Genomic DNA, 22,445 nt, shown 5'->3' on the forward strand with positions numbered 1-22,445 from the left:
AAAAGAAATTCTATGAGCTGAAAGCAATTTATCATTACTAAGGACTGAGATAAGATGAACATGATGCACCAAAGGGTGAAGAAAGTGATTATAAGATTTAAAGAGAAAGAACATCACATGCGTACCTAATGTGCTAGCAATTAAAAAGCAAGAAAGCCACCAGTGAAACTCCATATCATATACAACCACAAGAATACACTGTCTTGTATATCTAAAAAGAACAAATTTTTTAAATGTAAAAATAAAATAAAAGCAAGAAAGAGGTATCTGAGGAAAGGCAAATTTAAGCACATAGAAGTCTAAATACCAAAGCGAAAAGATTCAATATTATTTTTAGTTTAAGTTTGTTTCATCTCATGTCTAGATTAATATTGTAAGAGTTTCTTAACTCCAGTCAGGCAAATCTCCAAATGCATCTGAAAATATAAATCTTCCTTACAATTTTCATTGAGTATTCCTCTACTGAAAACCAACTATCATTCCTTATCGTCTATCAGTCAAGTCTAAACTCAACTCTGCTTGTTTAAGAACACCATTATTTGAAATAATCAAATCTACTCAACCTTATTTTTGGAGGTGAGAATGGTAGGTTATATGTAGCTACAAATTCTTCTGAAGTTCCCCCAACCAAGAATTGGAGTCTATTTCTTTGAATATGGGGTTGGCCTTTCAACTTGGAATGACCAACAGGATATGGTAGAAATGACACTGTGCTATTACTGATGCCAAACCTCAAGGGACCTTGCAATTCCTGCTCTTGCCCTCTTGAACAGTACTATGTAAGAAGAAATATGGTTATATTGCTGACAAGGACACATGGAAGGGAACCAGCTGATGGTCCCAACAAATTGCCAAACATGTGACTGAGGTCATTTTGGCCTGCCCTGCCAGTGGAGCCACCAGATGACTGCAGTCACATGAATGACCCTATACATAGCTAGAACCACTGTTTCTATATTATATCATATTGTATTTTATACATGTCTGTACATTAGTTTGTATGATACATATAAAAACCTGCTTTTTAAACTCAATAATAAAACAACAATTTTTTAAAAGAGGCAACAGATTCAAAAAACATTTCATCAAAGATATATAAATGGGTGGGGCTAAGGCCATGGCTCAGTTGTAGAGCACTTGCCTAGCATGCATGAGGCACTGGGTTCAATCCTCAGCACAACATAAAAATAAAATAATAAAATAAAGATATGAAAAAATTATAAAAAAGATATATAAATGGTAAATGCAAACATGAAAAAATGTTCAACATCAAAATAGAAATGCAAACTGAAACCTCCATGGGATGATACTACATATATATTTTTAAAGGCTAACATAAAAATAACTGACAGTAACAAGTATTACACCAAGGTCAAAAAGAAATGGAACTCTCAAGCCTTACTGGTGGGAATTTCAAAAAGTTACAGGTGCTCAAGAAAACATTGGGTATCTCCTTATGGAGTCAAATATGTATTTAACAAAGGACCCAGCAATCCCACTCCTACATCTTTAACCAAGAGAAATAAAAACTTAGCAAAGATTAATAGTGGCTTTGTTCACAAATGTCAAGAAAATAAAAATAACTCAATGCTCACAAGTGCTTGACTGACGGATTTTTAAAAAAATACAACTGATATATGTATACAATGGAATACTTCTCAGCATTAAAAAGGAATAAAAATACAACTCTGCAATAAATAAGAATGAATCACCAATTTTTAGGATAACATTGATGTATCTCAAATACATCATGCTAAATAAGAAATGCCAGACTCAAAAGTTATATACAGCATGGTTCTATTTATATGACTTTCTAGAACAGAAAAAATGTAGGACAACAAACACATCAGGTGCCAAAGTTAGGGAGTGGGTTAGTGGGGACTTTATTACAAGGACAATAACAGAATTCTGAGGGGAGGTATAATTATCCTTTTAACTTGATTGTGGTAGTGATTACAACTGAGAATATTTGCCAAAACTCAGAATTGTATGCTAAAAGGAGCAAATTTTACTGCATGGAAAGTATTCATCAATAAGTCAAACAAGCGCACTTTGCACACACTCGAGCATGCGCGACCGCGCTCCCCCCACCCCCACCCCAATCCCAACACACAGGCACTTCCCATACATTGGACTTGGATATTTTTATACCTCAAATTAGAGATTTTAAAATTATCTTTCTAAATTTGTAACACTATCAAAAAAACTTGGCATATTAGATAACTGCTTTTAAAATTATTGTCCCAAATCTAAAAAAATCATAGTTTAAGGCTTTCGGGTTGCTTTCCAACTCTAGTCCAAATGCTTTATCTCAAACAAATGACCCAATATTAAAGACATCTGAATTAATCCTCTATATTCTGGCTAATAAACATATTTTTCTTACAGGAAAAAGAATGATATATCAAATTGAGTCTAAAATATTAGTTGAATTACAATAGTGAGAAAAATATCCCAATGCTGATCGATCTACAGCTCTTCCATTAATTCCCTCCCTCTAAAATGAAACTCTTTTGGATGACATTCAAATGGCCCCACCAAGGAAGTCTATGGAACGGTCTAATCAGGGGGAAATGACCAGTTATTTACTGAAATTATGTGTCTATATATAAAATTGTGCTCTTTTGTTTAGTCTGTGTTTCTAAACATTTATACATGAAATTACAGCAAGACTTATTAAGTACTTGAACTCGAAGAAGTTGTCATCCAGGAACTACAAAGAACTCAAAAACTTAACACCAAAAAATCCATATAATCCAATCAATAAATAGGCAAAGGAACTAAACAGACACTTCTCAAAAGAAAAACTACAGTCAAAAATATTTGAAAAAATGTTCAACACCTTTAGCAATTAGAGAAGTGCAAATTAAAACAACACTAAGATTTCATTTCGCTACAGTCAGAATGACAAATATCAAGAATACTTTGCCAAGAATACAAGTAACGATAAATGTTGGTGAGGATATGGGGAAAAGGGTACATTCATACATATTGGTGGGACTGCAAATTGTTGAAACCACTGTAGAAAGCAACATGGAGATTCCTCAAAAAACCAGGAATGGAACCAACATCTGACTAAGCTATACCACTCCTCGGTGTATATCAAAAGGATTTAAAAACCATCACACTTCAGTAACACAGCCATCTCAATGTTTACAGCAGCACACAAAACAGTTTCACAATAGTTAAGCTATGGAACCAATTCAAGTGTCCTTCAACAGATGAATGGATAAAGAAAATATGGTATAAATACACAATAGAATATTACTCAGCCATAAAGAAGAATGACTCCATGGCACTTGCCAGTTAATGGCTGGAACTGGATGTTAGGGTCCGTAAACAAGTCAAGATGGCGCCTGGCACTTTGCCAGAGGGAGTGGTTAGAGAAGTAACACCAGCGAGCCATTAAATGTGGAGATTCCTTAATGACTGACTGCTGTATCTAGTTTATGTTAATTGAGTTAAGCTGGGTGTAATTAAGATGATGAGGATTCCTAGATGGCTGATTAATGTATCTGGATGATGTTAATTGAAACAGGCTGTGTATAATGAGTTAGGTATAAATACCTCTGCTGTCCGACAATAAAGCGGCTCCCGCTGTATCAACCTTCACAAGTTGCTCATCACCCCCCCCCCCCCCCCCCGGTTATTTAGCCCAGTCAGACTGCGGCAACTGGAGACTATCATGGTAAGTGAAATAAGCCAGTCCCTAAAAGTCAAAGGTTGGATATTTTCTCTAATATTCTGAAATTAATGCAAAATAAGAGGGCTGGAGAATAGAAGAAAGATCAGTGGAGTGGACAAAAGGGAATGAAGGGAAGGGAGAAAAATGGGATAGGGAAAGACAGTGGAATGAATCTGGCCTAACATTCCTATGTACATATATGAGTTTACCCATCATGTACATCCACAAGACACTAATTGAAAAAAAAAAAAAAGACCTATAATTGCAGAATGATCAGTACAATAGAGGGAAGGGAACAGAAGGTGGCTTGAGGGTAGGGAAGGAGACATACCGGGGACTGAAATAGAACAAATTATATTCCATGCTTTTATAATTACATCAAAATGAATTCTATTGCCATGTATAACCTAAAAGAACTAGTAAAAAAGAAATAAAAATTTTAAAAATATTAAATGTTTCCACTTTTCACTCATTATTTATGTTTCTCAAAAAGAAAATAACATTCAGCTCTTTATCTCTATACTTCACTTCTCTTTAGAGTCAAATACCACCTCTAATGTAAAGATTCTCAAATCTTCATTTCTAGCCTTAACAGTATTGAGAGATAGCAAGCATATAATACATGATTATCTTCATATTTAAAGTGGAGGAATTAGAAAATGTTACATAACCTTTAAACTCAGTTATTTTGAAAAAATATAGATCATCTATATAAACTTTATTTTTTTCCATGAAAATAGGAAACTGTTTCTCAAACAATTGATGCCTTCAAATATATATGTCACATTAGAAGCAGCAATGTTGATCATTCTCCACATTCCAGATCCAACTGTTTCATTCAATAGTGAATTTTTGTTTCTTTGTTTTAAGAAGTTATAGTTAGACTAACTCAGACTCTAAAAAGTTATAATGTCTTTGTTATAGCCCATGTGATAAGAATTTTAATATATACTCATTTAAATCATATATAGTTTGGGTTCAATTTATCAAAATTTTCACAATGCAAAAGATAACCATAAATAAAATGTTTTAAAATTAAATGGCCCAATTTTTCTATAAGATTCATATGCAAGACATGATATGCCACTATGGAGAATTCTCTATATTGAATATAAACAGGTATCATTAGTATAAAAAATACTCTATAATGGGGCTGTGATTGTGGCTCAGTGGTAGGGTGCTTGCCTGGCACGCATGAGGCACTGGGTTCGATCCTCAGCACCACATAAAAATAAATAAGGTATTGTTTCCATTTATAACTAAAACTTTTTTTTTAAATACCCTACATTAAGACAGTTAAATTTTTGTAAAGACATCAGTTTACAGAAATTATTGCCTATTTTCAACAGCTGAATGAGGCCTTATATCTAAAAACAAAGTACAACATTTCATTGTTCTTCCTTCAGTATTTTATAACCTACCGGAGAGATTCAGCCATTCGCCTCAAGTCTTCATTCTGCTGTTTTAAGCGTTCAAGCTTTGCCAGAATCTTGGATAGTTCTCGGCTAGAGTGATCAGGGTGGTCATTATCTCGAACCAAGTGACCACCTATATAAAATAGCAAGGTTCCCCAGGCAAAAAGAATGAGCATAATCCAACGCCAGGAACCAGTCCATGGCCGCATTTTCAGATTTTCAACTCACTTCCCTGGCTTCCTGGAGCTCAAAGAATTGAAAACATTGTAACTGTTTCTAGTAAGTGAACAGGTGAAAAGACTTCTGTTGTTTCAACACATGATGCTTCAAATTAGTCTCTCTGGTAGTCCTGTGGTGAATCTTTGAAAGAGATCCTTGTGGTGATAGGAGTAGGAAGCTTTACTGTCCTGTGCTTCATGGACTCTACATGCTGCGGAAAGAGTAAGAAATGTATTTATATTACTGAAAGTATAATTTGGCAGATACTGAGATTAATGGTGTTAAAGGAAACACATGGGTGTTGGCTGGTCAACAGGCTGGAAGATAATCTAACCACCTAATAACAAGTAAAAAGTAAAAGCTTAAATTTGCATGCTAAATCAACCACATATATTAGGGCTCTATTAGTTAACAGTTTAATTAGCTCTATGCCTAAAAGTCCTCCTAGTACCACCATCACTTTTCCTTCTTTCAGCTGTTAAATAGTGCTTACATAGCAAGTAAAAGATTGTATCTTTGACTAATCAAAACCAAAACATTTTCCATTAAATATTTCATACTAATATGTTCATTATTCCAAAGAAAAACATGTTCTCTGTATGAGTGAATTCATTCCTAAAATTCTCAACTCCATCCCCTCCATCTCACTGCTCAGTTGCCATTTTACCACTTAATTCTGTAGGTGACAGTTTGAATTGTCATTTTTAGTAAAAATTCTAAAGTTGGCATGCATATTAGAGAAGCAAAGGCTATCATGGCCATTAATCAGCTGGCAACTACTCCACACATTACAAGCAAAAGTTCAAATGGATCAGGCTAGATTACACTTTCCTGAAATTTATTAAAAATACCAATAATCACAACAAATCTAATCCAGTTAAATCTTTACTATTCATTTAAAGTACAAATACATATGCTTTCCCAGGTTTAGTTACATGTTTCATTTGTCATCAGTCCATCATTACTTTTAGAATTCTTTTGGAAACAAAAATTAGTTTCTCCCAAAGAATTTGTAAGCAAAAATTTAATTTAAAGCCATTTGACAACTCCGGAGTATAGAAAATAAATCATTTGTCCAGCCACAGAGTTTCTTGTAAAAGAGAAAAAAAATTAATAGTTTCTGTGGAGTTGGGGATATAGGTCAGTGGTAGAGTCCCTGGGTTTGATCTTTGTTCCCCTGAAAAGGGGGAGGGGGGGGAGTTACTGTGTATAAGATTGAATTTGAGTAGCACATGAGCACTAATTAAACAGTTACAAAAGATTAAATATTAAATAGAAAAGTTAGAGAAAAGGTTCAAAATTTTGACAGGGCCACTATTTTTCTACTTCCAAACCTCAAATTTCATATGTTTATAAATAACCAAGTATTCAAAGTGGAGAAAATCTCTTCAAATGAGTGTCATTGTATCACTAGTAAGAGGTCCAAGGAAGTCTCTTGAAGCATAGACTTCTACTTGAATCCTTTAGGCTCTAGACCTCTCTGGGAAAGCAATTTCAAGATATATCAAGTTTCAGTAGCAAAGGAAGAGGTTTATTGAAAAAGCAAAAGACACACTAAAGAAAATGTGTGCATGCTCAAGACCTGAGCTGTGGCACAGACCTAGGTGGGTTGTGGTTTATATTGTTTAAGAAAATTAGTATTCAAAAGCAAGGATTCAAAGTAGATGAAGTTCTTTGGAATTGGGAACTCCCTTTGTGAAACCCTGCTCAACGTTATTGTATCTAATTATATAGTTAAGGGATGTGTGAGTACATGTGGTAATCAGTCTTAATGAGCAGAAAAGTAAAGATCCATCAGGAGGTTCTTGTAGTGTGCCTGTGCAAGAAACCAGCTGGAGTTGGCTCAAGAGTGCAGCCAGGGTAGGTAGACTGCTGGTTTGTCCATCAGATGCTGACAGGGTACCTGGGGTTAACCCAGTGTACCTTCTGCAAGAGGTACAGGATGCCTGTGGCAGGTGTGGAAAAACAACTCCTGCAACACAGCATATGAGTTCATGAGTTGTTTCTCCACCCCTATTTTTCCCTATTCCCCTATTCTACTCAGTAGAAACACTATTTTATTCCCATTTTATTTCTACACTATTTACCATGATCTCAGTGTTGTATACTGACTAAAACATAAAATTAAAAGAACTGTACTCAATGAGAACTGTTTGAAAACCGAAAGGTAGTATCCCAAATGAAAATTTGATATCTATTGCTTTAATAATATTCTCAAATCTATCAATAATACTCTTTTTTGTCAACTCCTGTCCCTTTCTCAAAAATCCTTCTTAAAACCCTATTCCTCTAATCTTAGGTATCCCAATCTATTCATCAAAACGTAAGAATAATTCATGTCTATTTCACATTTCAGGTAAAAGATCTTGTAACATGAGGTATACTTGTAATTTTATGTAGAAACAATGTAGACACTCCATTTCCTGATTAAAAAATTAAAAAATGAATCCACTCTGACCTAAGGAATGAATTTAATTAAGTCAACAAAAACTGTTAAGAACTAACATTTGAGTTAATATTTTGTGACAACACTGAAAAATGCTATCAAACCATATGCTGAACCTATATCCCATTTAATCCCAAGCTATTACGATACATATTAAAATTTTATCTTTCCCTTCATAGCAAAAAAAAAAATCAGAAAGACAACTATTATAAACAACCACAAAGACAGTATTCTAAAAAAAATGAATAATTTATGATAAAAATAAGATGTGTTGAAAATTTTACTTGGAATTATAACAAAAAATTATCATGAATATTCAAAGCTAGCAAATGATATAACTTAAATAGTAACAAATATTTACAGAAACATAAATTTTGTAATGCAAAGTACTTTAGATTTTATTAAACCACTAACAAAAGTACCCAAGATAAACTAGGCACAGTGAAGTATGCCTCTAATTCCAGTGATTTGGGAGGCTCAGGCATGATGATCCCAAGTTCAAGGTCAACCTCAGCAACTTAATGAGAGACTGTCTCAAAATTTAAAAAAAAAAAAAAAAGGCTGTCATGTTGCGCAGTGGTAGAATGTCCCTTGGTTTAATTTCCAGTTCTGGGGGAAAAAATATAAGATATTAATTTACTACACAATATAGCAATAATGAGATTATGAGTTGTAAAAAGCAAGAGATTATTGTAGGAGCAAAACATGGTCATTTTCTTTTTTTTTTTTTCAAAATTTCCCTGTATTTCCTCCCCTTTCCTTTCCCTCCTCCCTCTCCATCTCCTTCCACTCCACTGGTCTTCCCTATAGCTTTATAATATCCAATTCCCTCCTCCCATTTTTTCCCCTTCTTTTGCTTCCATATGGTCCAACCCTTGATTTTCTGTTTTTATTGATTTTCTTCTTATTTCACTTAGCAAGATGTTTTCCAGTTCTCTTTACCAGCAAATTCTATAATTGTGAATTTCATACTAAAAATACTTATGTGCCTATATTTTGATAGTATGCTGATTTTAATTCTTTTGGATAAATATCAAGGAGTGGGACAGTTGGGTTATATTGTGTTGATGTGGCTAGTCTTAAGGAAGCACCTGCTGCTTTCCAGAGTGGTTGTACTAATTAGCAGTCCCAGCAACAATGTATGAATGTACCTTTCCCCCACATCCTAATATTTATTATTATTTGTATTCTTTTTTTATTACTTTTTTTATGTGTGCTCTTTTTGTTCTATTTTTTTAATTTATTTTGCATTATAAGTCTTAATACACCATTATACAATAATTTATCATATCTCTGATTATATATAAGGTATGATGACACCAAATTCACATCTTCATACATGTATTTTGTATAATGATGAGGGTCTCCTTTCACCTTCCATTCTATTCCCCTTCTCCCTCCCTTTCCATCCCACCCCTATTTCCTATCTAGAGGTAATCTTCCTCCTTTGCTCTCCCTCCCAACCCCATTTTCTTTATTAATGACATCATTTTAACTCAGTTTTTGGAGGGAATGTTTCCCAGGATTTTACTTAGCCAATATTTTAAAATGGGGTCAAGGAAACCAAGTCAAGCTTAAAAATGAGTAGTTTTCTATGTAGTTTCATTAGCATGATTTTAAGACACGGATATAGAATTTTTCTCCCTACAGACTAACCATGGTGCATGCCTGCTTACTTACCTATGATGTTTACTAACTGTTTGAACCATGCTTTCTAAAATAGAAACTCCATAACTTTTGTTTAGTTCACTGACATACCCTAAGCACACAGGACAGTACTTGGCTCTAAGTAGGCAAATGAATACTTTTGAATGAATAAATAAGTGAATGAGAGAAGAATGCCATACATGACATACCTAGTATATCAGTATCAACTGCATTTATGCCCCATGTAAGAAATATGATTGCAGAGAAAGTACTATCATTAAGGAAAATGGTTAAAAAAATAAAAACACTTCTAAATTTAAGAATTTATTTTCAACATATATCTACAATATATTTTCAGACCAATGAACTGATCTAAAAAGCTATAATATCAGCAACCTAATGGTTCACCTGTAAACCATGTTAAAATAATTTCTCTTTTCTTATTTTCTGCCTCTAGAATATTCACATGCAAAGACAACAGTGTGATTTTAGATTGTCTGAGAGACATGAAAGCCACTCCTTTCTGCAATTATTAGTGAAAATATTTAAAATTTATTAGTAAAAAATATTTCAATATTACATATATAGACATTATCTTATCATGACGTAATTTCTGGCAAAAATTCATGTAGCTGTATTTACCGAATTTCTTATCAGGGTGGGTTGAATTTATGCCTGTTTAAGAGTCACCTAGTACCCTTCTTTAACAGAATATTAAGGATTGAAAGGTGTCAGGCTTCCTTCTGCAAATTTATTTAATTAGTAATATCCCTTTTTAAAGGTACTAAGGTTTTTAAATGGCTCACTTCTTTTGCAATTTAGAGAAACTAAATTATTTTTGCTTAATATCTCTGGAACAACAAATATATGTAATTTTTTAAAGTACTTCTTAAATCTGGAAGCTGGTGTACAGAATCGGTAAGATCAGGAGTTTTAAAGGAGTTGCTGTGAGGCTTAAATGAGGTTCATATACATAAAGTATTTATTAAAATGCTTGGCTCAGAAGAAGTATTAATAAAAGATAATTTTATTTTAATGCTGATAAAATGTGGAGATTAAAATTATGTGTCCTAGAATCAACAGTGCTTGTACTTAAGTCTCAGTTCTACTGTATCATGGCTAGGTAACCTCACTGAGTTTCTATTTTTTTAACTTGTAAAACAGCAATAATGCACACTATTTCTTCCAGAGAACATTGGGAAAGGCTTAAATAAAATAATCTATGGGAAACATTTAGCACAACACAAAGTAAATCATTATTCAGTGTATGTTAATGCTGTTACATTATTTTATAGATCCAATTAAATTATTTATTATAATTAATATGCCATATTTGATTGTGGGCAGCTTCTAAAATAGCTTCCAACAGCTGGCACCATGGCACATGCTGATAGTCCCAGCAACTCAGGAGGCTAAGGCAGGAGGATTTCAAGTTTGAAGCCAGCCAGGTCAACTTGGGAAGACTCTATCTCAAATAAAGGGGAGCTCAAAGGAAAAGCACCCCTGGGTTGAATCCTTTGTACTGGGTGGAAAAAAAGAAAAGCTCACCAATGATCCCTATATCCAGTATTCATGCCCTTGTGTTATCTCCTCTTGAGTGTGGGCTAGACCTAGTGACTTGCTTCTTAAATTGGATACAGAAAATTGATAAGGTTATAAAAGATTAGAAGTTTTGTTTGCTCGAATATTCTCTGCTTGCTCATTCCACTTGGTCATTCTGATACAACAAGCTACCATTCTGTGAACTGTCCTAATGAAAGACCCATGAAAGGAAATAAGGGCAGCCTCTAGTCAATAACCAATAAAGAACTGAGATCTTCAGTCCTAAGGCCACAAGTACCTCACAAGGTTGTTAAATTCTGCCAACAACCACATGAGTGATCCTGGAATTGAACCATCACCCATCAAACTTTGAGATGACAGCAACTTTGGTACACATTTTGATGGAAGGCTTTTGCAAGAACTGAACTAGATGATATAGCACAGCCAAATGATCCAGCTGTTATGGTTTGGATGAGATATCCCACAAAAGCTCTACTTTAATGCAGAAAATATTCAGAGATAAAGTGATTAAATTATGAGAAATGTAACCTGATCAGTCCACCTCCACTCTAGTTTCAATGGACTAACCGGTTGGTAACTAAGACAGCTGGAACATGCTGGAGGAGGTAGATCACTGTGGGAGTGCTCAAAAGGGTTGGCAAGACATTCCCTAAGGGCACTCCCTCTTTCTCTCTCTGCTTCTTGGCTGCCAAGAACTGAGCAATGCTCCTCAACTACACCCTTATGCCATGATGTTCAGCCTCCCCACAGGCCCAGAGCTACAGAGTTGGACAACCATTGACTGAACTTCTGAGACTGTATCTTAGGGCAATTTATTATGTAGCAATAGATAATTAATATATTATGTCTACCTTCCATACTAAGCTAAGGAGCCAGTCTTCAATTAATGTATTATTTTCTGTTCTCAGCAAGTTGTACAAAGCTTAGGACACAAAAATGAAATTCAAGATGCAGGACAAAAGTGATTCTTAATTATATGTCCTACATATCCTGCAAATACCCTTAATAAAAACTATAAAACCAAAAAAAAAAATTCTAGAAAATAAAAAGATTAAACAGATTAAAATACCAGAATTTTTGGTTTTAATATTTATTAAACAGGGTTCCACCTCCAACCATGATGGGAAAATTGGCATTAGATAGCCTCACACATAAAAACTAGAAAACTTTAACATATTTAAAGGGTCTGAGGATATGGCTCATTGATAAAGCACTTGCCTAGCACATGCAAGCCCCTAGGTTTGATCCCCAGCATCATGAAAGGGGGGGTGGTTATTTGGGAGTTTTTTTGTTTTGTTTTAGGAAAATTGTTTTCAGATATGGAGCAATGGACAGACACAATTGCAATGCCTGAAAGAATGTTAACAATAAAGTTAATATTGATCACTTCAGCTGCCTAGGAGCATTTACTGAACATCAACATAAAAAGACATAACTCAAACAAAGCACACCCATCTTCCTCAGAAGAGAAGACAAAGATCCAAGTTCAGAAAGTTTAAGGTGGGTAGAATTTGCACGTCAGTGTACTAAAGAGGATGTAGCTGTCCAGAGAAAAACCTTCAAAAATTTGTAAAGGAGATCCTTTGAGTCTTTGGCTATATACTAAGATACGTATGCATACTAAGAAGTACATGCAGAGTAAGAGCTCCTGAGGCTGCTAACAGAAAAATTATCACAGGAAACAAAATTAAACATGGATAACTAAAATCTATCAGTCTCTCAGAGAATAGAATTCCAACCAAATATAGTGAAAACACCACATAGGAAGCCTGGAGAATTCAGTAAAATCCTAAGAAATAAAACATCATAGAAGTTAGGGTTAAGCAATCAGAAATCAAAAAAATGTTTTCTGCATGAGCAAGACAACAAACATCTTAGGCTACATGGCACATATACAGGCTTTGTCATATATTCTTAATTTTTATTTCTGTTTCTTTATAACCCTTAAAAGGCTTTGTCATATATTCTTAATTTTTATTTCTGCTTCTTTATAACCCTTAAAAAATGTAAAGACCATTCTTAGTTCATGAACTATACAAAAACATGCTGTGGACCAGATTTGTCTCATAAACCAAAGTTTATTGACTCCAGCCCAGGAATAAATGCTATGCTAGCAAAGTCCTCTAGGGGGTTTCAAATAAGATGCAAAAAAGAATCAAAATGATCCAAAAGTAAATTAACTGCCTTTCAAAATAAAATTACAATATTTTTTAAAAAGATAACAAAATATTAACAAAAATCCATATAAAATGCACATTGTTCATTAACTATTACAAAGAACGTGGCAAGAGATCATCCTGTAATGCAGAAATCCAAAGACTTGCTAAGACTAAGGACAGAGTGTAAACACTAAGAAGAAACATTAGCACACTTAGCTCCACAACAAGAATGATGCAGCAACAGCTCACTATTGCAGTGATTTTAAATGTGATTTAGTGCAGTTAACTACTACAATAACAAGAAACCAAACTCAATTAGAGACTGACATATCCCTACCCCATGCCCCAATCTATGTAGACACATTCTCAAAGAAAAAGGGTTCCCATGCTGATCATAAATACAATTCAACTCAGTCTTTGTAGCCCTTAATGTACAATTTCTATACTATACCAAAAAAATCATGAGATTCTCTTTAAAAGCAAGAAAAGCAAACCACTCTCAAAGGCAAACATCAGAACCAGACTCAAATGAATGTGCTGGAACATTAAGATAATACATTTAGAATAATTATGATCAATATATTAAAAGAAACTCTTGGAACATTTGGGCAATACAAATGAATGAGAAATTCAGCAGAGAAGAAATGCTAAATAAACATAAAAACAAAAAGAACTTCAAAATATTATCAAAAAATTAAAGGTGAAAACAAAGAATTTGAGGAAAGATCAATAGATATTATTCTGCATGAAACCCAAGGAGGAGAAAAAAGATCCAACAAACAGAATATGGAATTCGAAAGTTGTGGGACAATATAACTGACCTAAAACATGTGTAAATGGAGTTCAAGAAGGTAAGGGGAAACAGAATGAGCCTGAAGACACATTTTTAAAGATGTTAGCAAAGAATTTTCCAAAGTAAGTGAAATATAACCATAGATCAAAGGAATGCAGAGAATTACTAGCAGGATAAATTTTCAATGTACATAAAACTGCTGAAAAACAAGATACAGAGAGAAAACTCTATATCAGTAACAAGAAAAAAAAATATTACAGGGAAAAAGAATGGGAACATAACTTCGTGTCAAAAACAATGCTAGTCAGAAGACAGTGGAACAACATCCTAAAATATCTAAGAAGGAAAAATGTTGACTCAGAATTCTATACTCAGTGAAAACATACTGCAAAAATGAGGGCAATACTAAGATTTTCCCAGAAAACAAAAAGGCTGAAAAATAAAGTTCTGTCAGCAAAAAAAAAAAAAAAAACACTATAAATAATGGTAAATGAAGCCTTTTAAAAAGGAGGAGTATGACAACAGAAAGAAATAGATCTAAACAAAGAAAAAAAGTACCAGAAATGATAAAATCCAAAAAGCATAGACATTTTCTCTTAATTTAATCACTTTAAAAGAGATAATTAAAACATGACAACCATGTATCATTGGGCTTACAACATGGGCTTACAACATATATAAAAGTACAAACATAAAAGGACAGGAGGGAGGAAATAGGTACTACAGTAAATTGTTTTATTACACAGAAACTGATACGTTATTTTGAAGGTAGACTAATGACTTAAAGATATATATTTTAAGTCCTAGAGTTACACTGTCTGCATAAAAAACCACTAGCAACTAACCATATGCAACTATTTAAGTTAGAATTAAAATTAAGAACTTATCGCCGCGCATGGTGGCATATGCCTGTAATCCCAGTAGCTTGGGAAGCTGAGGCAGGAGGATCACTAGTTCAAAGCTAGCCCCAGCAACTTAGCAAGGACCTAAGCAACTCACAAGACCTTGTCTCTAAATAAATTACAAAAAAAGGCTGAGGATGTGGCTCAGTGGTTAAGTACCTCTGGGTTCAATTCCCAGTACCAAAAAACAAAAAGGAGGAGGAGGAGGAATAATAATAATAATAATAATAATAGGGGCTGGGGATGTGGCTCAAGCAGTAGCGTGCTCATCTGGCACGCGCGGGGCACTGGGTTCGATCCTCAGCACCACATAAAAATAAAATAAAGATGTTGTGTCCACCGAAAACTAAAAAATAAATATAATAATAATAATAATAATTTATCTCCTCAGTCACATTAAGCAAATAACACTTGCTCAACAGCACATGTGTCTAGTGGGTGCCATTATAAATGCTGCAAATAAAATCTACCCAAATTGGAGGACATAGAAATTTTAAATAGATCAATATCAAGCAATGAAATTAAAGATGCCATCAAAAACCTAACAAGAAAGAAAATCCCAAGATGGATCCTCAGCAAGTTCTTTCAGACTTTCAAATGAGAACTAACACCAATCCTCCTCAAATTATTCCATCAAATTGAAATGGAAGGAACTCTTCCAAACTCATTCTATAAAACTAGTATCACCTAGATTCTAAAACCAAACAAAGACAAATGAAGGAACGAAAATTTCAGACCAATATCCCTGATGAACACAGATGCAAAAATTCTAAAGAAAATACTTGCAAATTGCATTAAAAACATATTTAAAAGACAGTGCAGGGGCTGGCGTAGTGGCTTAGTGGTAGAGCATCTGCCCAGCATATGCAAGGCATTGGGTTATATTCTCAGCACTGCATAAAAATAAATAAAATAAAGGTCCATTCACAACTTAAAAATATTTTTAAAAAAAGAGTGCAACGTATCAAGTGGCTTCATCTCAGGGGCAAACAGTTCAACATAGGTTCAACATACAGAAGTCAATAAACATAATACATCACATCAGTAGACTTAAAATCAAGAATCATATAATTATCTCAATAGATATAGAAAAAGCATTTGACAAAATACAACACTTCATATTCAAAATACTAGAAAACTGGGTATAGTAGGAACATACCTCAACACTGTAAAAGCTACATATGCAAAACTTAAAGCCAACATCATTCTAAATGGAGAAGAACTGAAAGCATTCTTTCAAGAACTAGAACAAGACAAGGATGCCCTCTTTCATCACTTCTATTCAACATTGTCCTAACTAGAACAATCAGACAGAAGAAATAAATTAAAGGGATACAAACAGGAAAAGAACTCAAACTATCTCTGTTTGCTGACAACATGATTCTATATTTAGAAGACGCAAAAACTCCAGCAGAAAACTTCTAGAACTCACAAATGAATTCAGCATAGTAGCAGGACACAAGATTAACATCCATAAATCAACTGCATTTCTATATATCAGTGATGAATCAACTGAAAGAGAAATTAGGAAAACTATCCCATTCACATAGCCTCAAAAAAAAAAAAAGAAACTTAGGAATCAATCTAAAAAAGAGGTGAAAAACCTCTACAATGAAAGTTATAGAACACTAAAGAAAGAAATTGAAGAAGACCTTAAAAGATGAAAAAATCTCCCATGTTCTTGGATAGGAAGAAATATTATTGTCAAATGGCCATACTACCAAAACAGCTATACAGACTTAATACAATTCCTATTAAGGTTCTGATGACATTCTTCACAGAAAAAGCAGTCATGAAATTCATTTGGAAAAACAAGAGACCCAGAATAGCCAAAGCAATCCTCAGCAAGAAAAACAAGGAGGCATCACAATAACAGGCCTTATATTAGACTACAGAGCTACAGCAACAAAAATGGCATAGTATTCACGCAAAAAAAGGGAAAAAAAAAGACATGAAGACCAATGGTACAGAATGAAAAATACTGAGACAAACCACATAAATACAGTTATCTCCTACTAGACAAAGGAGCCATAAACATGCATTGAAGAAAAGATAGCCTCTTCAATAAATGGTATATCCTCTTCAATAAGTGGTGCTGGGAAAACTGGAAATCCATATGTAATAAAATGAAATTAGACTTCTATCTCACACCCTGCAAAAAATTCAATTCCAAGTGGATCAAGGACCTAAGGCATTAGACCAGAGACCCTATACCTACTAAAGGAAAAAGTAGGCTCAAATATCCATCATGTCAGCTTACGAATCAAATTTCTCAGCCCAACTCCTAAAGTAAGAGAAGTAAAATCAAGAATCAACAATTGGATTGTATCAAACTAAAAAGCTTCTTCACTGCAAAGGAAACAATCAAGAACATACATAGCCTACAGAGTGGGAGAAAATTTTTGATACCTGCACCTCAGAGCATTAATCTCCAGGATATATAAAAAACTCAAAAAAACACCAAAAAAAACAAAAAAGTACAGACATTTCACAGAACAAGAAATTTTTACAAAGGGTCAACAAATATATATAAAAAATGTTCAATATCACTAACAATTAGAGAAATACAAAGCAAAACTACATTGAGATTTCATCTCACTAAAGTCAGAATGCCAATTATCAAGAAGACAAGTGGAAAACATGGGAGGATTAGATGAATTCTAGATAGAGAAGAGGGGTGGGAGGGAAAGGGAGGGGGCAGGGGATTAGCAAGGATGGTGGAATGTAATGGACATCATTATACAAAGTACATTTATGAAGACTTGAATTGGGTGTCAACATACTTTATATACAAACAAAGATATGAAAATTGTGGTATAAATGTGTATTAAGAATTGTAATGCAAAAAAAAAACAAAGTACATGTAAAAAGGCATGAATGGTGTGAACATACTTTATATAGAGAGATATGAAAATTATGCTCTATATGTGTAATAAGAATTGTAATGCATTCCACTGCTGTTGTGTATTTAAAAAAAATAAATCAATGAAATATTTAAAAAAAAAAGACAAGCAACAATAAATGTTGGTGAGAATGTGGGGGAAAGGTACACTCATACATTACTGGTGAGGCTGCAAATTGGGGTAACCACTCTGGAATGCAGTATATAGAGATTCCTCAGAAAACCTAGAATGAAACTGCCGCCATGTGATCCAGTTATCCCACTTCTAGGTATATATCCAAAGGACACAAAATCAGCATACAGTAGTCATGTGACAACATCAATATTTATAGCAGCTCAATTCACAATAGCTAAGGTATGGAACCAACTTAGGTACATTTCAACAGATGAATGGATAAAGATAATGTGGTACATATACACAATGGAATATTACTCAACCACAGAGAAGAGAGAAATTATGGCATTTGCCAATAAATGGATGAAACTTGGAAACTATTATGCTAAGTGAAATAAGCCAGTCCCAAAAACCAAAGGCTAAATTTCTCTCTGATATGCAGATACTGACTCAAAATGGGGGATTAGGGGTGGGGGGGTAGAGGTTGACCAGATTGGACAGGAAAGTGGGGGGAAAGGAATGGGAAAAAAAGTAGAATTAATCAGACATAACTTTCCTATGTTCATATATGAATACATGAACCAGTGTAACTCCATATCATGTACAAACACAAGAAAGGGAAGTTATACTCCATGTATGTATGATTTGTTAAAATACAGTCTATTAGCTGGGCACAGAGGATTACATTCCTTTTAAGCAAAAAGGATTACATTCCTTTTTAAAAAAAAAAAAAAAAAAAGCTGTATATAGTTTATATGCATAACCTAATGAGTTTGGAGATAGTATACACCTGAGAACCCATCACCAAAATCTATATCATCAACCTATCCACAATCTCCAAAAGTATTCTCTTACCCTCTTATTGTATTTTTCATTATTATCATTGATATTATTGTTATCTTTGATAATAACACTTTCTATAAGCTCTATCCTCTTTACAAATTTTTACTATACAAAACAGTATTGTTAATTATAGGGATTATCTGTCAGGTAGATTTCTAGGATTAAAAGAAACTAGATCCTTTGACTGTTACCTACCCATTCCCCTCCACCCCCAGTTCCCAAATATAAAAATAGTTCAATCATTATATTAAAAAAAGAATAGATGCAGTACAATTTATAACACTGCCAAATTGACTATTCTTAAATCTAACAAATACGAAAATGACCAATAGTCACATATTCATGCAACTTCACTTCAATATTAAAGACAATGAGTAATGTGACGATCTTCTGTAAAACCAAATGGCAGACCAAAAGTTTGTCCTGCTCTTCTATGAACCATGTTCATTGAAGGGGTGTTGTCTAATTCATTAAAAATAAGTCAGCATTTATTTAATTAATATAAATATGTGTGCCTTATGCAAAGAGCAATATGGTATTATATATAAAATAGTTATATATTCGTGCCCTCAAACAAGAAAGAATACTAGCAAGAATGTATACTAAGATACGTCTTAACATATGAACAAAATGTATTCATAAGGTTATTTGGTACAGCATGGTTTGCAATGAATGCAAACTGGCAGAGGGTGGTGGGGGAGCACATAATTCCCTATCAATAGAGGTATGGTTGAAAAATTATGAATTAGCTTGCCAAAAATATTTTCTTATTAGAGTGACAATCGAGAGGAAAATTAATCCATAACCCAGCTGAAACAATTCCCAAAACACTAAAAATGATAACAGCAGAAAACAACTAAAACAACTAACAAAATATATAATAAGATTTAAAGAAAACAGTGTGTTCAGAAAAAACTACATATAACAAAAAAATAGAACTTCTAGACAAAAATACCCCAAAACATCTGAAATTTTATGAAATTCTCTGGGAAGGTTTAAGAACAGAGTAAGGTACTCCAGAGGAAAAGTTAAGGTGAAGACAGAGAAATAAAAATTACACATAGTGAGGTCAGTGAGAAAACTGCTGGAAGGGTCAACTACACGATTAACAAGAGCTTAGTTTCAGACTCTGTAGTGCTTCATAACTTCACCACAACGATGCCACCTTACAATAAATATCATTATGAATAGAAAACTGTTCAAGTGACAAAAGTAAATGGAAGTCATTCATCTCCTCATTAACTGAATTTAAATGTGGATTTCTAAACCTTCCCACAAAGAAAACTCCTGACCCATATGGCTTTATGTGTGACTTCTATAGAAGCTATAACTACAGTTGTACACAAATTCTTCCAGAAAACAGAAAAAAGAAAAACAATAACTTGAAAGTTTCTTGCAAAGTTAAATATATAATTACCATATAATTCAACAAGTCTATTTTTACATATTTACAAAGGAAATTAAAACATATGTATATAAAAGAATTGTACAAGAATGTACATGGCCACCTTATTTATAACAGCCTTCAACAAATGAATGGATAATTTATGGCACATTCATAAAATGGAATACTATTATCAGTAAAAACAAACTATGGATATGCACAACAAAGCTAAATCTCCAAGACACACTTGAAAAAAGATACTAGCAACAAAAAATATACACCGTATGATTCAATTTACGTGAAGTTCTACAACAGAAAAACTAATATATAGTAATTAACATGATATTCATGCTTGCCAGCAAGCAAAAAAGTAATTTAAAAAAGGAAACGTGGCCAGGCATAGTAGTGCCTATAAACCCAGGAACTTGGAGGCCGGAGGCTGAGGCAGGACAATCACAAATTCAAGGCCAGCCTCAGCAACTTAGTGAGGCCCTAAACAACTTCATGAGACCTCTCTCAAAATAAGAAATAAAAAGAGCTGGGGATGTGGCTCAGTAGCAAAGCATCACTGGGTTCAATCCCCAATACCAAAAAAATAAAAAAGGAAAATGACAGTTACGTGAAAGTATAGATTTGGACAAAATCATTTAAATGTATGATAAATATGGGTACATTTTACTGATGTAAGTTATACTTCAATAAGGTTGAAAAAATATTAAGAGAAAGTTTAAACTACCCCCATTTTGTGAATGTAGTTGAAAATGTCAATAAATAAATAAAAGTGGCAAATTCATTAAATGCCTAAATTATATAATTGCATTTTGAGTTTCAACAACAGATCTTTTTTTCTAGCAAAATCATAACCATAGTACATTCTTACTTTTAATGAAAAAATTTCATTATTATTCTACAGATTGACTTCAATTCAAATGTTATTGTGAAAATTATATTTTTCATACACTTCAAAGAGTGGAATAACTAGTAATATAATTTTAAAACAAACAGAGAAACGGCTGAATCTTCTTAGTTGCTTACCATTCTTTTTTTTTTTCAGAATAAATGGAATGATCACAAACATTCAAATAATAATTATTCTCTATGTTGCGACAAACTGGAAAGAATAAAAACCAAAATCATTATCATAGACTGACTACTTCTTGAAACAATTCTATGTAACGAACTGAAAAATTTTAACAGAGAAATGAAATAAGTTTAATGAATCTTTTAAATACATTCTCCTTTGATTGTGATTCATTTTAAAATTGAGTATGGCTACAGAATTTATTAAACTTTCTTATTACCCAATATACCTATAAAGAAAAACAGTAGTTTGTAAAGTTGTTTATTAATGTAAGGTAAAAATAGTAACAAAAACAAAAATGGCCCTTTAATGCTGGTGAAATCAACTTTTGTTTTATATAAAAGCATTTGGTGAAATCAATTGCACTGAAATATAGGAAGCCAAGAAAGCAAGATGAAAAGTGGAGAAGAAAATTTTCTTACAGTCCCTATCAAAATTATGAAACTCAATTTTCATTCATTACTTACGGGGTCGTCTATCACACTTTCACATTTATTATTAGTAGGGTCGCAGAATATGCACATAAAAGTTTAAAATGCCAGGCATCTTGAATATATGAGTATGAAATACTTATTAATTCTTGGAAACCAGCCAATATTTTAGAAATTGATGATATTCCTAATAATGAAGTAAAAACACATAATCACATTAATGAGGTTTCCATCAGGAGCATCTCATTCACCTTAACCATTACACACGATAACACATCCGGCTGTGTTTATCAACATAATTAATTTATAATATTCAAGCAGACTTAGAAATCTGGTCTTACCATATGTACCTTCAGCCTTGAATAAATTAATACTGCCCCAAATCGTTTTTTTTAATAAAACCAGGAGAGACATATACTTGACCATTTTCTCTGGCTGTGTGTACAAATATGCTTGCACACATATAATACATACTTTATTGGCACCACAATATAGCAGAAAGAATAAGCCTTTAATCATGGGCTATAATATATGGGTGCTTTACCAAACTATACAATAAGAATGACAATTATGTAAACTCACATTATTGTGAAGATCATATGATAATAAGAAAACGTAACTTGTATGCTATAAAGCAATTTATAAATTCTAGTTACTATTATCTTTCCCTTGATAATTAATATACTAGCCTGCTGCAGGTTTCTAGATTATGCCAAGTTCTTATCCATCACAGGACCTTTGTTTTCACTGTTCCTTCAACCTTTCTCCTTTGATCATGATCTGGCTTATTTTTATAATTCAGATCTCTACTTAAATACCACTTTTTTTTCCATCAGTCCCATTTATCAATATGACATATT

The 22,445-nt window shown here is 33.4% G+C and overlaps 1 protein-coding gene across 2 annotated transcripts in view; it reads right to left on the reverse strand.

Annotated features, from left to right (window-relative positions):
• Positions 1-22,445, reverse strand: part of Fut8 (fucosyltransferase 8) — a 309,903-nt gene that overhangs the window by 158,002 nt on the left and 129,456 nt on the right. The window contains exon 2 of one of the 2 annotated variants that reach the window (XM_027929496.3): positions 5,107-5,530. The exons of the other annotated variant lie outside the window; for it this stretch is intronic. Coding sequence (XP_027785297.1) covers positions 5,107-5,309 — 203 coding nt within the window. The 5' untranslated portion in view covers positions 5,310-5,530. The remainder of the gene's footprint in view (positions 1-5,106; positions 5,531-22,445) is intronic. 2 annotated transcript variants of the gene reach the window in all.

Source organism: Marmota flaviventris, chromosome 2, assembly GCF_047511675.1.
Source record: "Marmota flaviventris isolate mMarFla1 chromosome 2, mMarFla1.hap1, whole genome shotgun sequence".
Taxonomy (NCBI): domain Eukaryota; kingdom Metazoa; phylum Chordata; class Mammalia; order Rodentia; family Sciuridae; genus Marmota; species Marmota flaviventris.